Raw genomic sequence first — 13,744 nt, 5'->3', positions numbered from 1 at the left:
CAATATTCTAGGCTCAAAGTGTCACCCTCTAGTCAGCTAATTAATCCATACCCCTGAGCAAAGGGGACCTGAGATTGTAACTTTGGGGTTTCATAAGCTGTAAGCCATAATCATCCAAATTATACCAAATAAAGGCTTGACATATCTCGCTTTGCATGTAATGAGTCTCATATGTTAGTTTCACCCTTTTAGTCGCATTACTGAAATTAATAAACTTTGCACAATATTCAATTTTTTCGAGTTTCACCTGTATGACAGTCCATGCACCTGGGATGAAACCTCTTACGCATATTAGTAATTTACTGTTGTAAACGATGATTAATCTGCGCCCCCCACAGATGACTCCCCCTGTGTCTCTATAGTACGGAGCTGAGGGGACTCCATGTGTCACCGCCATATGGTGCTGCATTGTGTATGGGAGATACTCTCTCCAATAATACAGCATCTGATGGAACACTCTACAATTGGGGGGGAAGGGGGGCAGGGTATGAAATCAGGGGCTGACAGAGGTACAGTAGGGCCCTACACATAGGTGGTGCCAATACTACATCTCTTCTACATATGCATGGATGCTATAGGTGGGAGTCCTGTGTAGGGCCCACTTTATAACCCCGGATGGACAGCTGCTAACAAAGCATGGCTCCTGCAGAACTGGTCATGTGTTACATAATCAGCCATTTTTTTATGCTTGAAATGCAATGCTGCATTTCTCCTGGTGTAGCACCAGTAGAAATGCAGCATTGCATTTCAAGCACGTAGCGTACAACAATGGACCTGCGGAAATCAAATGACCGTCGGACTGGCGTCCCGATGATACAACCCCCCTAAAGTCAGCGTCATGGGTTTTAGACCATATGAACTGTATATTCTAACACATAGCTCTGCATGGGAGCTGTATACACAAAAGTGGTTATTTCTTTCTGATAGGAGAGATTGGCGCCTCGTTTTTATAGTTTGTTACACTGTAATTTACAATGAATTTCTCTTGTATATGACAATATCAAAACGGAAATATAAATCGGCCGTTACCTGTTCCTCTTGAAGGGCCTGCAGTCGCTTCGCCTTGCTCTGTCTGTAATACTCCATAATCATCATGGCCGCATAAATCTTGCCCACGGTGAGGTCAGTAGCTGACAGGGTAAAAAAAACAGTCTGTGATAAATGTCATACGGAGAAGATAACATGTGACATGTCATGTGACCAGGGAGCTAACATTTAAATTTTTGAAGGATATTAATCAAATGTCAATCATTTACGAATGTCATGAATTTCATGCAATGCTTCTCAATGGTGTTGCAAAGCGACACGTAACATGCTGTGACTGCTGCGTACCCGCCCCAAAAATCCCGACGCGACTTCTTGTCACCATGTAGCCATACCCTAAATGACAGTATGAGCCCCCCCTAGAGGCATGGGGGGAATTAATTAAAGGGGTAGGCCCATCTGAGACATTGATGGCATATCGCTAAGATATGCTATCAATGTCAGATAGGTGCAGGCCCCACCACTAGGACCCACTCTTATCTAGAGAACAGGCCCCCAAGGTTAAGGAAGCTCCACATGCTCTCCATCCATTGCTATGGGAGTTCCTGAAAATAGCCAGAATGGCTGTGCATGTGCGGTTGCTCTCTGTTCACTTCCGTGGTCAAGTTCTGGAGATAGCAGCAGGTCCCAGATATGAGACCTGCACCTATCTGACATTGGTGGCATATCCTACAGATAGGAATATCCCTTCAATAGAGAAACATATGAGGCGCCAAAACTATTAAGAGGCACCGTGGCCTCATAATCATTTTGCTGCATTCTTGGGAGGCCCGTGTGCTAGAAAATGAAATCTACACCAGTGAGGTGGTAATGGGCACAGGTTTTCTGGGGAACATAAAGGTAAATGTGTCCCACACCCTGTAAAAAAAGGCAAGGGTGCTGGAAAAGGAGGAAAAGTCACAGATTCTGGTCCCAACCAGCGCCAAAATATGTGACTTTTATATGCCAGAAAACTGTCATACAACAATGACACATTCCCCCATGGTGTCGTACCCCAAGGTTACGTGCATGTCCCACCAACTTATAACCTAGGACACATACAGCATGACCTGGGTTTCCCATTCTTCCCCAAGGTTACATGCATGTCCCACCAACTTAGAACCTAGGACACATACAACATGACTTGGGTTTCCCATCCTTCCCCAAGGTTACATGCATGTCCCACCAACTTAGAACCTAGAAAACATACAACATGACCTGGGTTTCCCATCCTTCCCCAAGGTCACATGCATGTCCCACCAACTTAGAACCTAGGACACATACAACATGACCTGGGTTTCTCATCCTTCCCCAAGGTTACATGCATGTCCCACCAACTTAGAACTAGGACACATACAACATGACCTGGGTTTCCCATCCTTCCCCTAAGTTACATGCCTGTCCCACCAACTTAGAACCTAGGACACATACAACATGACCTGGGTTCCCCATCCTTCCCCTAAGTTACATGCATGTCCCACCAACTTAGAACCTAGGACACATACAACATGACCTGTGTTTCCCATCCTTCCCCAAGGTTACATGCATGTCCCACCAAATTAGAACCTATGACACATACAACATGACCTGGGCTTCCCATCCTTCCCCTAGGTTACATGCATGTCCCACCAACCTAGAACCTAGGACACATACAACATGACCTGGGCTTCCCATCCTTCCCCTAGGTTACATGCATGTCCCACCAACCTAGAACCTAGGACACATACAACATGACCTGGGTTTCCCATCCTTCCCCCTCAATGCGTTTCAGTATGAAAATGAGACTAATTGGTTGGGGCCGTCTGTAAGTGAATGTGGTGGATCTTACATTTATGTGGTGTCACCAACAGGTCCAGTGTTTTATGAGAGAGATTGGGCCAAATGGCCATCATCTCCTTTCTGAGTTCCTTGTCCATTTGCTGCTTGTCGGCACCACCTGAAAAAAATATGGGAAACATCAGTTCTATATTCTACAGTGTGACCTCTGAGTAAATGAAATTGTGCCAGTAAAGGCCCCTGCTTATCGTCCCTAGCTTACCTTTTGCAATTTTGATATCCAACGCTGTACGTATCAGAGCCATGAGGGTCGAGTTAAAGTGAACAGTGTTATCATCGGCCACAGGAAGGTCCATTCGAAGAAGCCTCTGCAAGGAGTCAGAAAGCAGCATGAACTTACTGATCCAGTGAACCCGGGAGAAGCTTATCTACTATATCCAGGACTCCGAGGCTCTGATAACGTACACTACTATTACATATCCCACATAATGCAGAGCTGGAAGAAGACAGGTCTGGGGCCAGGAAAACCACTGGGGTCTCCTCTCTGTATGTGGCAGAAGGTAAACCTCTGGAATCAGCTGCCACTGCCCAGTCTCGGAGCCCAATTTATAGGATTAGGAACATAATTTAGGTTAGAAATTTTGCACAATTTCCACGTCAAGTAGGTGAACATAGTAGTTTGTATAAATGTGTGGGAACACATCTGGTCTAGTTACTGGGTAAATCTTCCCACCGTAGTCCAGCTGTGTGCTTTACACCCCCTGAGCCTCAGAGTCCTGAGCTACAGAAAACACCATAGATAATAGAATACTCCACCACCCGAGTGAGCGTAGATCCTTCTCCCAGCCACCACTCTGGTAGTGTAGTCTTCTCCGAACAGCCAGCACAAATTGAAGCCAAGATAGGCAGGCGAGTACACGGGCCAACCTGGAGCATGCATCATGCAGAACCGTGGCGTGCAACATGCAGGGATTCCCCCATGCAATCCCTTCAATAGAGCTAGAACTCCTACACAGGGGGAGCACAGGGGAGAGAGGGCGGCTGGGGGGGGGGGGGGAGAAGGCGAGATAGGTGAGACGAAGAGGAGGAGGAGGAGGAGGAGGGTGAGAAAGGGAGAGAGGGAGTAAAAAGAGAGAGAAAAAAAGAAATACATTCACAAACAAAGCTGTGAAACTTATTGTATTAAACTAGATAGGAGAAGCTCCCATATGGACCATGAGAGATTCTGGCCACACAACATCAGCAAATCCCCCAGAGCCCCACACATCGTAAGAAAAGCAGATGGGGCATAGTCCATTAACCGCCATGAAATGGTTTGTCAAGGACTGTCGAGGAGGATAACGTGTCCTAAACTAAAGTAGTACAGTTTAGGGAGAGCGAGGAGTCCTATATGATGAGTATAACGTGCATAAAAAGATACAGCGGCAGCGACCAGACCCCCACGGAGTCATAATGGTGCACAGAGCATGTGGGTATGAGAAGCCGGTGTACTAACACTGACGGAAGAAAGTCATGTAACTGCAACTTCATATCATAGAGGGCACATTCAGCTGGCCCATACTGCTGGGCTGAGGCCGTCATGGGGCCCTCAGGAACAGACAAAAGTCTTCCCCATGTTGCTTGGTCTACAGACTGAGATACCATAGACTGTACATATGGGGTGGATAGATGTATGGCCACTCTATGGCATAGGCTGGAGTGTAGGTCACTAGATATGCCTACTATTCCTCCAGAATTACCCTACGGATCAAGTCACATTCACAGTCATCTGATATGGTATATGTACACCCCAGTGTAAGCGGCTAATACGATGTATAAGACTGTCAGGACATGCTGGGGGGTGTAGCTTCTCAATAGCTGGAGGGCCTCAGGTTGGAGGTCACTGTGATAGGAACATGGGACTACAGTGGTCCCTCAAGTTACAACATTAGGCCACTTTCACACTAGCGTTTTTACCGGTTCCGGCAGGGTTCAGCAAAAACGCTTCCGTTACTGATAATACAACCGTCTGCATCCGTTATGAACGAACCCGGTTGTATTATAGCCAAAACGGATCCGCCATGAACTCCACTGAAAGTCAATGGGGGACGGAAGCGTTTTCTATTGTGTCAGATTGTGGCAGAGAAAACGGATCCATCTCCCCATTGACTTGCACTTGGGGTCATGCCGGATCCATCTTGCTACAACATGTTGCTGTTTGCTCTCCGGTCTGGGAACGCAACTAAACGGAACGCAATGCATTTTGGAGCATTAAGTTCAGTTCAGTTTAGTTTTGTCCCCATTGACGATAAATAGGGACAAAACTGTTTTTTTTCGGTATTGAGACCCTATGACGGATCTCAATACCAGAAAACTAAAACGGTAGTGTGAAAGTAACCTTAAGTGGTTCCAGGATGACCATTGTATGTCATCCAAGATAAGAGAAAATTAACATTTAAGAAAAATAGGCAGATAACTAAGAGACTAACTAACTAGCAACTAATCCAGCGATTTTACCAGAGAGGGGGCCATGATTGGTTGGGTCTGAGTCTGAGACATTGTATGTTGAGTCTGGTTTCAACTTACGATGGGTCAGAAAAGAACATTGTATGTTGAAAATATTGTATCCTCAGGCCGTTGTATCTTGAGGGATCATTGTACTTGTATATGAGGTGGAACCTGCAACTACCTGACCTCTGGGGCATATCCTAGCGATATGCCTCATATGTTGAGATGAGAAACCCCTTTAACTGCTCATTTGCATATGGAATAAAAGCACTTTCTCTCTATAGACTGAAGTCACATATCACTAAGGGCTCATGCACGCCAACATATTTTTTTCCGTATCCACATTTTTGCAGGTCGGTTGTGGAACCATTCACTTCAATTGGGCCACAAGGACAGCACATGTGCTGTCCTTATCTATACGTACTTTCAGTGGCAAAAATATAGAACATGTCCTATTCTTATCCGCATTAAAGGGGTTCTGCAGTTTTTTGGATAGATCATCAGCATCTGATCGGCGGGGGTCCGACACCGGGGACCCCCGCCGATCAGCTATTTGAGGAAGGCAGTAGTGCAGCGGCCTTCTCACTGTCTACTGCAAGCCCAGTGACGTCATGACTAGTATCTATGGCCTGGGCGGGGCTAAGCTCCATTCAAATGAACAGAGCTTAGCCCCGCCCAGGCCAGTGATACAAGTCGTGACGTCACTGGGCCTGCGGTAAACAGCGAAAAGGCCGCGGCGCTACTCTCAGCAGTGCTGCCTTCTCAAACAGCTGATCGGCGGTGGTCCCGGGTGTCGGACCCCCGCCGATCAGATGCTGATGATCTATCCAGAAGATAGATCATCAGTTTTAAAAAACTGCAGAACCCCTTTAAGGACAAAGATTGGACTGTTCTATTATGGGCCGGACGTTCTGTCCCGCAAAATGCGGAGCTCACACGGCCGGTATCCATATTTTGGGGATCCACAATTTGCGGACTGTAAAACAGGCGATGGTCATGTGCATGAGCTTCTCAGGACATTTAGCTGATCCGGCCCTACAAGGTCTTTCGGCTGGTTTATCAGTGACTCCCTTTAAGCACAACATTACAACCCTTATGGGTGTAATGAATGCAATGAGGACATGGTCAGGAAAATGAAATGATATTGCCTGCTTGACATATTAATTATAATATTCATTTAAGCTGTACCAGCATCAGGTTCATATTCATCAAATATAATGGGTATAATATTATAATTAATAGCCTCTTAATACAGCTCACCAGGGTAAGGTACGAGACACGCTCTGAAGATCATAACACACTGACTTATCCACGAGACAGGGCATAAGTGTCTGATCGGTGGAAGTCCCCCATGTGAATGCAGCGGAGGCTGCACGTGTCCGCTGCCTGTCTATTCAACTCTGTGGACTGCCAGAGACCACAGTCCCGAAGAGATGAATGAAGCTCCAGTGCTCATGCTTGACCGTTGCTCAAGGGCCCAGGAAAAAAGCTAAAAGTGGTGCCAATGTAGTAGGTGGGTCCAAACTAACAGAAGGTGGGGCAACACAGGTAGATGGGGCCAATACATATTGGCAGGGTCAGCAATACCATAGTGCAGCACAGACTACCCCCTCAGAAGCTGTCTCTCTGTGGCGGCCATCGGTACCTGCCACGTTCTGTTCTCCTCCTCCAGTTGTCTCTAATAGGAAGGTGAGGTGTGGGCCAGCCCTACTTTCAGCAAGATGCCTGGACTTCCTCTAATAATGACCCCTATAGTTCCCCAAGTAGTATGTACCCAGCCAGCGGCATTGAGGAGGGCTTGAGTGGCCCCATGGGCATCAGCCCACTGGGAAAATTCTAGGATTTATGGCCAGTCCGACCCTGATGTCGGGAAGGTGGTAAGGGGACATTGCAGGGAAAATGTGTGACCGACAGCAAGATTCCCAGCAAACTAAACCTCACTTAAACGAGGTTGTCCCATGAAAAAATATTCTACATTTTTAAAACTAGCACTAGATCTGAATACTTTTGTAATTGCATGTAATAAAAATTTTAGTATAGCCACTGAGTTATCCAGCAAACAGTTTCTGTATAGCGCCACCTGCTGTTTGTTCTTCTCCTTATTTTTCCATCCACCTAACTGAGGTGGTTGTACTGTCACCAGCCAGTTCCAGGGAAAGAGCAGAGTATAGATGCCGTCTGAGAAAGCACTACTACCCGAGCTGTGGTAGGGAGAGAGCTGTTGCAGAAATGACCCCCACCCGCCCAGAAAGTGCATGCCCCCTAAGCTACCAGCTTGAAATACATCTAGCAGAGATCTCTGAATCCATGTGAAGTGCAGGGCTGGTTCTAACTATGTGAGAAAGCGATTGTCATGTTCTATGTGATGTCAAATTATTATTTTTTAATCAGTCGTGGCATAATCCCTTTAAATCTCAAAAGTGGTTTTCTAGATACAGGACGCATGAGATATATTAACAGTGCAGATATAGTATAGATACAGGACAGATATAATGTGAGGTGTAAGTATTACCATAAGTATAGTGTAGATACAGGACAGCTATAATGTATGTGTAATATTCTAGATACAGTATAGATAAAGGACAGATATAGTGTATGTGCAGTACCCCAGATGCAAATATTTAATTATGTATTTTATCTCCCTGTACCCACCAAAAAGACTCTAATGCACCTGACCAGTAAAATGCCTTGGATTTGTGATATTGGGACAGGGGTGTAGCTAGAAATGACTGGGCCCCACAGCAAAAAAAATTTAAGGGCCCCCCCACCGACACATACCTCTCAGACCTCCCACCCCTTCCAGAGCTCCCACCCAAATATACCCACACCCCTCCTAGACCTCCCACCGCCAGTCCCCAGATATAATGGTCCAGACATCAAGTGTCCTGCTCCCCCCTCCTGCCTATATAATTGCCCAGACCTCCAGGTTCCTGCTTCCCCCTACACTCCATATATAATGGTCCAGACCTCCAGGATCCTGCTTCCCCCTACTCCCCATATATAATGGTCCAGACCTCCAGGGTCCTGCTCCCCCCTCCTCCCTAAATATAATGGTCCAGACCTCCAGTGTCCTGCTCCCCCCTCCTCCCTATATAATGGTCCAGAACTCCAGGGTCCTGCTTCCCCCTCCTCCCTAAATATAATGGTCCTGACCTCCAGAGTCCTGCTCCCCCACTAAACAGAATGGTCCAGACCTCCAGTGTCCTGTTCCCCACTATATAATGGTCCAGACCTCCACGGTCCTGCTCCCCCCTTCTTCTTAAATATAATGGTCCAGACCTCCAGGATCCTGCTCCCCCTTCTTAAATATAATGGTCCAGACCTCCAGGGTCCTGCTCCCCCCCTTCTCCTTAAATATAATGGTCCAGACCTCCAGGGTCCTGCTCCCCCCTCCTCCCCAGATATAATGGTCCAGACCTCAGGGATCCCACTCCCCCCTCCCCCCCATATAATGGTCCAGACCAGACCTCCAGTGATCCTGCTCTCCCCTTTTCCTTAAATGTACTGGTCCAGACCTCCAGGGTCCTGCTCCCCCCTTCTCCTTAAATGTACTGGTCCAGACCTCCAGGGTCCTGCTCCCCCCTCCTCCCCAGATATAATGGTCCAGGACTCCAGAGTAAGTTTTACCAGTCCCAGAGTCAGCCAGCCCTCACCTCATAGCCACTTGAACGTCTGCACGCCCAGCAGCACGCAGCTTCGCTGTACGCTCCGCTGTGCGCTCCGCTGTACGCTCCGCTGTGCGCTCCGCTGTACGCTCCGCCTCCTCTACTTATGGCCAGTAGGACTGCCGCCCAGACTGGGAGCAGGACCACTCCCTCTCCTCACTGCAGGTACACCTCTCTGCCTCTGGCCGCTCCCTTTCGCACCGCCCACAGCCTGCAGGCCCTGCAGATAGCGATTTCTCTGTCTGTCCTGGAGGGGCCTGCGACCCCTGTAGCTACGCCACATGAATAAAAAATAATAATAATCCTCAGCCGGCGGCTGCTATGGGGATCCCTACGCCCATGTATCGGGACTCTTGTTCAGAGCCGCAGACCCAGGAATGTTCCCCCTGCTTCAGACACTAGGACTGTAATGCAACAGAGTCCTACAGCAAGGGCCTACATTAGTTAGTTAGTTAGGCCACCTCCTTGTTACCACCAAGAACTGCCCTTCAGGACACCGGTTTTATTATTCCCCCTGGTAGCTAGTTTTTAGCCTAGGGTTTGTAAAGTATGTATAAGCATTTTTGCTCATAACCTTTTATCTCTACAGTATTGAGAGGGAGGGAGCCAGCTTGATCTGCATCTTTGGTCATCTGTTGCCGGGCTACAAGGGAGGACTCTAATACAGCCCGAGGATGGCCTGACTTTCAACAAGGGGGTGTGCAGTACCCCAGACCTGGGGGTATCTGCAAATGTTTTATTATGTATTGTTATCTTATGTTCTGCCCAGTATTTCAGCAGAAGAGGTATGGTTGGCAGGAACAGGGCTAACCACCCTGTCCCTCTCCTGTTGGTAGGAGTGGGCTAGTCCTGCTTCCTGTCGGGGGTGGGAGCGTTTCCTGAGTAGACAGCTTGGAGGACGGAACCACATGCTAGAGCTCCTATTCCAAGGGACCTTCTCCTGTGAGACCATTCATCCAGGGAGATTATCTGTATCCAGAAGCCAGCTTTCCCAAAAGCTACAGCTAAAGCTATCTAAGACTGCTGGATGTGCCAAAAGTTATATTCTGCAGGCTTTTATACCTTTACTTCTAGCCTAATTGTTCAAACGAACTTTCCACTGCACCGATCATAAGGGAGCTAAGGCCTGAGGAAGTACACTGTGACACAAAAACTCATCAGGGGCTACCAGTCCCATCGCCTGCAACAGGGCCTCAGGGGCTTGCTGCATGAAATTGGCGTTGCCAACAAGAATGTGCCTCCGTGCCTTACAATTGTTGGTCTAATTGGTGTGGGGAACTCAGTGGAAGCTAAAGCGACATCGTGTTAATAAGATTACTTGTCGGCCTTTTCACACTCACTGCTTGCAGTAGCAGACAAGACATGTTGGCCATATGCTCTGCTGGGTGTGGGAGTCTGGCACCTTCAGCCAGGTTCCCATTTATTATTTTGCCAAGTCAAAGACCTTAAGGCCAAGAAGAAAGTCTGTGCCTGGGACAGAATAGTTTGCCTGTCACCAGACTCTGCCATTGAGGTGCAGGAGAGGTGACAGAAGTGCCCACCACGTGGTCAAGAAGGTCTAGATTAAACACTAGGTGATGCGGGTGCTTGACTACCCTCTCATGGGTAACCCTGTGCTGGAGATGCCCATCTGGATGGTGAAATGGTTCTCTGTGGCTCGAGGCTTTGTATCTCTCTTTTGGATAATGAGACCCAGAATGAGATCAGCTTCAACAGGAGGTCAGTCAAGAGGTCCTACCTACCATCTATGTTTTGGCCCTCTATCACAGCAAGTACTGGAACCTTTGATACCAGGGTTGCAAGAGCCCCCTAATCTATCCACAGGGCATATATGGTCATGGTCTGGTCATTTAGCAAGATATGCAGTGGGTCATAGTGTAAACTTGTGCTGCCATGGAGGCTGCCTCCAGAACAGTAGCAGAAGTACTGAGATGCTCATTGCAGCTGGCTACCATTGTAGAGGCAGCTGCTAGTACCGTTGGATCCAGAGGTCCTGCATCGTGGAGCTCCAGTCATTCGTTCTGGGCCCTAGGCACTCCCACATCCTGAAGATGAGCCCAGCTGTTCCATTTGTGGCCGCCTGGGGTCACCAATTTACCATGGGATCTCCACTAAGAGCTGCAAGAGTTGATGCTGCAAAGTCATCACCTAAGTGTCCTCTCATTGATCTGGGAGAGGAGGAAGATGAGTTTTTCTTCCCTATTTAAAAGCATGCAGGATCCCTTAGAGCGTTAGGAGAGTAAGAAGGTTGGGACTGGCCTCTGTTTGTGTGTGTTTTTTGTTGGGCCAGACATACTTATCATCCTGCTTCTTGTCTGCATTGTACTCCCCCGTCACTATGCTCCAAGTTACACTTATTGTTCCTACTCCTTCTTAGGTTATTGCCAACACCTTGTGAGATGGGCCTGCAATGCTTAAAGAATCCAGACCCAAGGAAAAAGTTCAATCCTAAGCTTTGTGTCTCTGAGACTCTAGGTGGCAGAATCACAAGTGGAGGATCTAGTTTGAAACATTCAAAGCCTGTACCCACCACAAAGACTCCAATGCACCTGAGTGATGGCTTGCCTGGGATTTGTGATACCGGACCCAGGAATGTTCCCTTGCTGCAGATACCAGGACTGTAACGCAGCAGAGTACTGCAGCCATGTCCTTTATTAGTTAGTTTTTTAGGCCATTTCCTTGTTACCACAAAGAACTGCTCTTCGGGACATGTTTTATTATTCCCCCTGGTAGCTAGTTCTTAGCCTAGGTATTATGAAACATGTATATGCACGTATATTCTTTTCTCTCCACTTTATTGGAAGGAAACCAGCTTGCATTTTTGGGCATCTATTGCTGGGCTACCAGAAAGGACTAACACAACTGAGGATGGCTTTCCTTTCCACAAGGGGGTGTGCAGTATCCCAGATCTGGGGGTATCTGCAAATGTTTTATGTATTGTTATGTTATGTTCTTCCTAGTATTCCAGCAGAAGAGGTATGATTGGCTGGAACAGTGCTAACTCCCCTCTTGGTCCTGCTTCCTGCCAGGTGTGGAGGGGGGGGGGGGGGGCACAGTGTAAATAGCATGGTAGAGCTCCTACTCCAAGGGACCTTAACCAGTTCTCTTGTGAGACCATTACTCCATGGAGATTACCAGAAGCCAGCTTTCGCAAAAGCTACAGCAGAAAAAGACAGCAGAATGATCAGCAAAACCACAGCTTCACAGACCATGCTGCTGATGAGTGAGTAATCACGAGGCTATACTAACTTCCAGCTTGTATCACGCAGTGCCTGCAAGTGCCATTTAATTGCCAAACAACCAGCCACCATACCATCTCATCTGGTGCCAGAAACTGCACTTTGTACATAGTACTGCTGGATGTGCCATACATTATAGTCTACACTGTGTAAAGAGAGACTTTTATACGTTTACTTCTGGCCTAATTCTTTAAACCACCTTTCCACTGCGCCGATCCCCAGGGAGCAACAGCCCAAGGAAGTACACCAAGATGCAACACCTCATCAGGGCCACTACTACTCCCATCCTCAGCACTGGCTCCTTAGAGGCTCGCTGCATAAGGTGTGAGTAATAGTATAGATATAGTGTAGATAGAGGACAGATATAATGAAAGATATCAGTAACAGTATAGCTATAGGATGGCTATAATGTACATGTAATAGTGTAGATGTATAGACACAGGACAGATATAATGTATGTGAGAGTGTAGATATAGGACCAATGTACAGTGTGATATAGTGTAGATACAGGATAGATATTATGTACAGTGTGAGTAATAGTATAGGTACAGTATAGGACTGATATAATGCACAGTGGGAATAATAGTGTAGGTATGGTGTAGATACGTAACATGAGTGATATAAGGCTTGAATAAGGGGGTGAAGGAAAGATCAGCATAAAACATACTCCCAGGACTGTCAGGTCTAGGTAGGCTGGTTAGTATCTTACACTATGGGGAGATTTATCAAAACAAGTGTAAAGAAAAACTGGCCTTGTTGCCCATAGCAACCAATCAGATTCCACCTTTTATTTTTCGTATCTACTTTGCAATCTGATTGGTTGCTATGGGCAACTAAGCCAGTTTTCCTTTACATCAGTTTTGATAAATCTCCCCCATAGTGTAAGATATTAACCAGCCTACCTAAACCTGCCAGTCTTGGGGTTATGCTGATCTTTCCTTCACCCCCTAAATTCAATCATTTGCTCGCCCCTTTCTTACTGCGGTAACAACTAAAACTCCCATCGTTGCCCTGATCCATTCCCATCTTGATTACTGAAACTCATTACTAATTGGTCTTAAAAGAAAAGTCCTCCCCTCTCCAATCCCCTCTGAACACAGCAGACATGTCTCTCTGTCCAACTGCCCCTCTGATGTCTGCACACGGTTCTGGTCACTTTACTGGTTCCCATACACAGTATTTCATTTAAACTTGTCATTCTTACCCACAAAACTCTTCCCAGGGTTGTCTCCCCCACACACATCTCCTCACCCATCTATACCACCCTACACCCATCTCTACCACCCTACCTGTGCTCTCCCCTAAGCCAATAATTTACAACTAATATTACCCATTTCTGAATTTCTCACTCCCATCTCCGAGACTTCTCTTAAGCTGCACCTTTTCACTGAATTCATCATCTTTCCCCCATCTTGCTTAACCCCCCCCCCCAACAGACCTATCTATCACGATCAATGGCTGCACACTCTCCCCAGTCAAGTCTGCTGCCTCGGAGTGACCTTGGATTCTGCCGTCTCTTTCCGACCGCACATCCAAGCCCTTTCCACCACCTGC

The 13,744-nt window shown here is 47.2% G+C and overlaps 1 protein-coding gene across 1 annotated transcript in view; it reads right to left on the bottom strand.

Moving 5' to 3' along the window:
• Positions 1-13,744, bottom strand: part of CACNA1A (calcium voltage-gated channel subunit alpha1 A) — a 204,225-nt gene that overhangs the window by 40,638 nt on the left and 149,843 nt on the right. The window contains exons 38-40 of the mRNA XM_044282909.1: positions 3,062-3,167; positions 2,852-2,959; positions 1,030-1,130 (exon numbers count right to left, since the gene is read on the bottom strand). Of these exons, the coding sequence (XP_044138844.1) occupies positions 1,030-1,130; positions 2,852-2,959; positions 3,062-3,167 (315 nt within the window). The remainder of the gene's footprint in view (positions 1-1,029; positions 1,131-2,851; positions 2,960-3,061; positions 3,168-13,744) is intronic.

Source organism: Bufo gargarizans, chromosome 2 (assembly GCF_014858855.1).
Source record: "Bufo gargarizans isolate SCDJY-AF-19 chromosome 2, ASM1485885v1, whole genome shotgun sequence".
NCBI lineage: Eukaryota > Metazoa > Chordata > Amphibia > Anura > Bufonidae > Bufo > Bufo gargarizans.
This window is presented reverse-complemented; position numbering and strand designations above follow the sequence as displayed.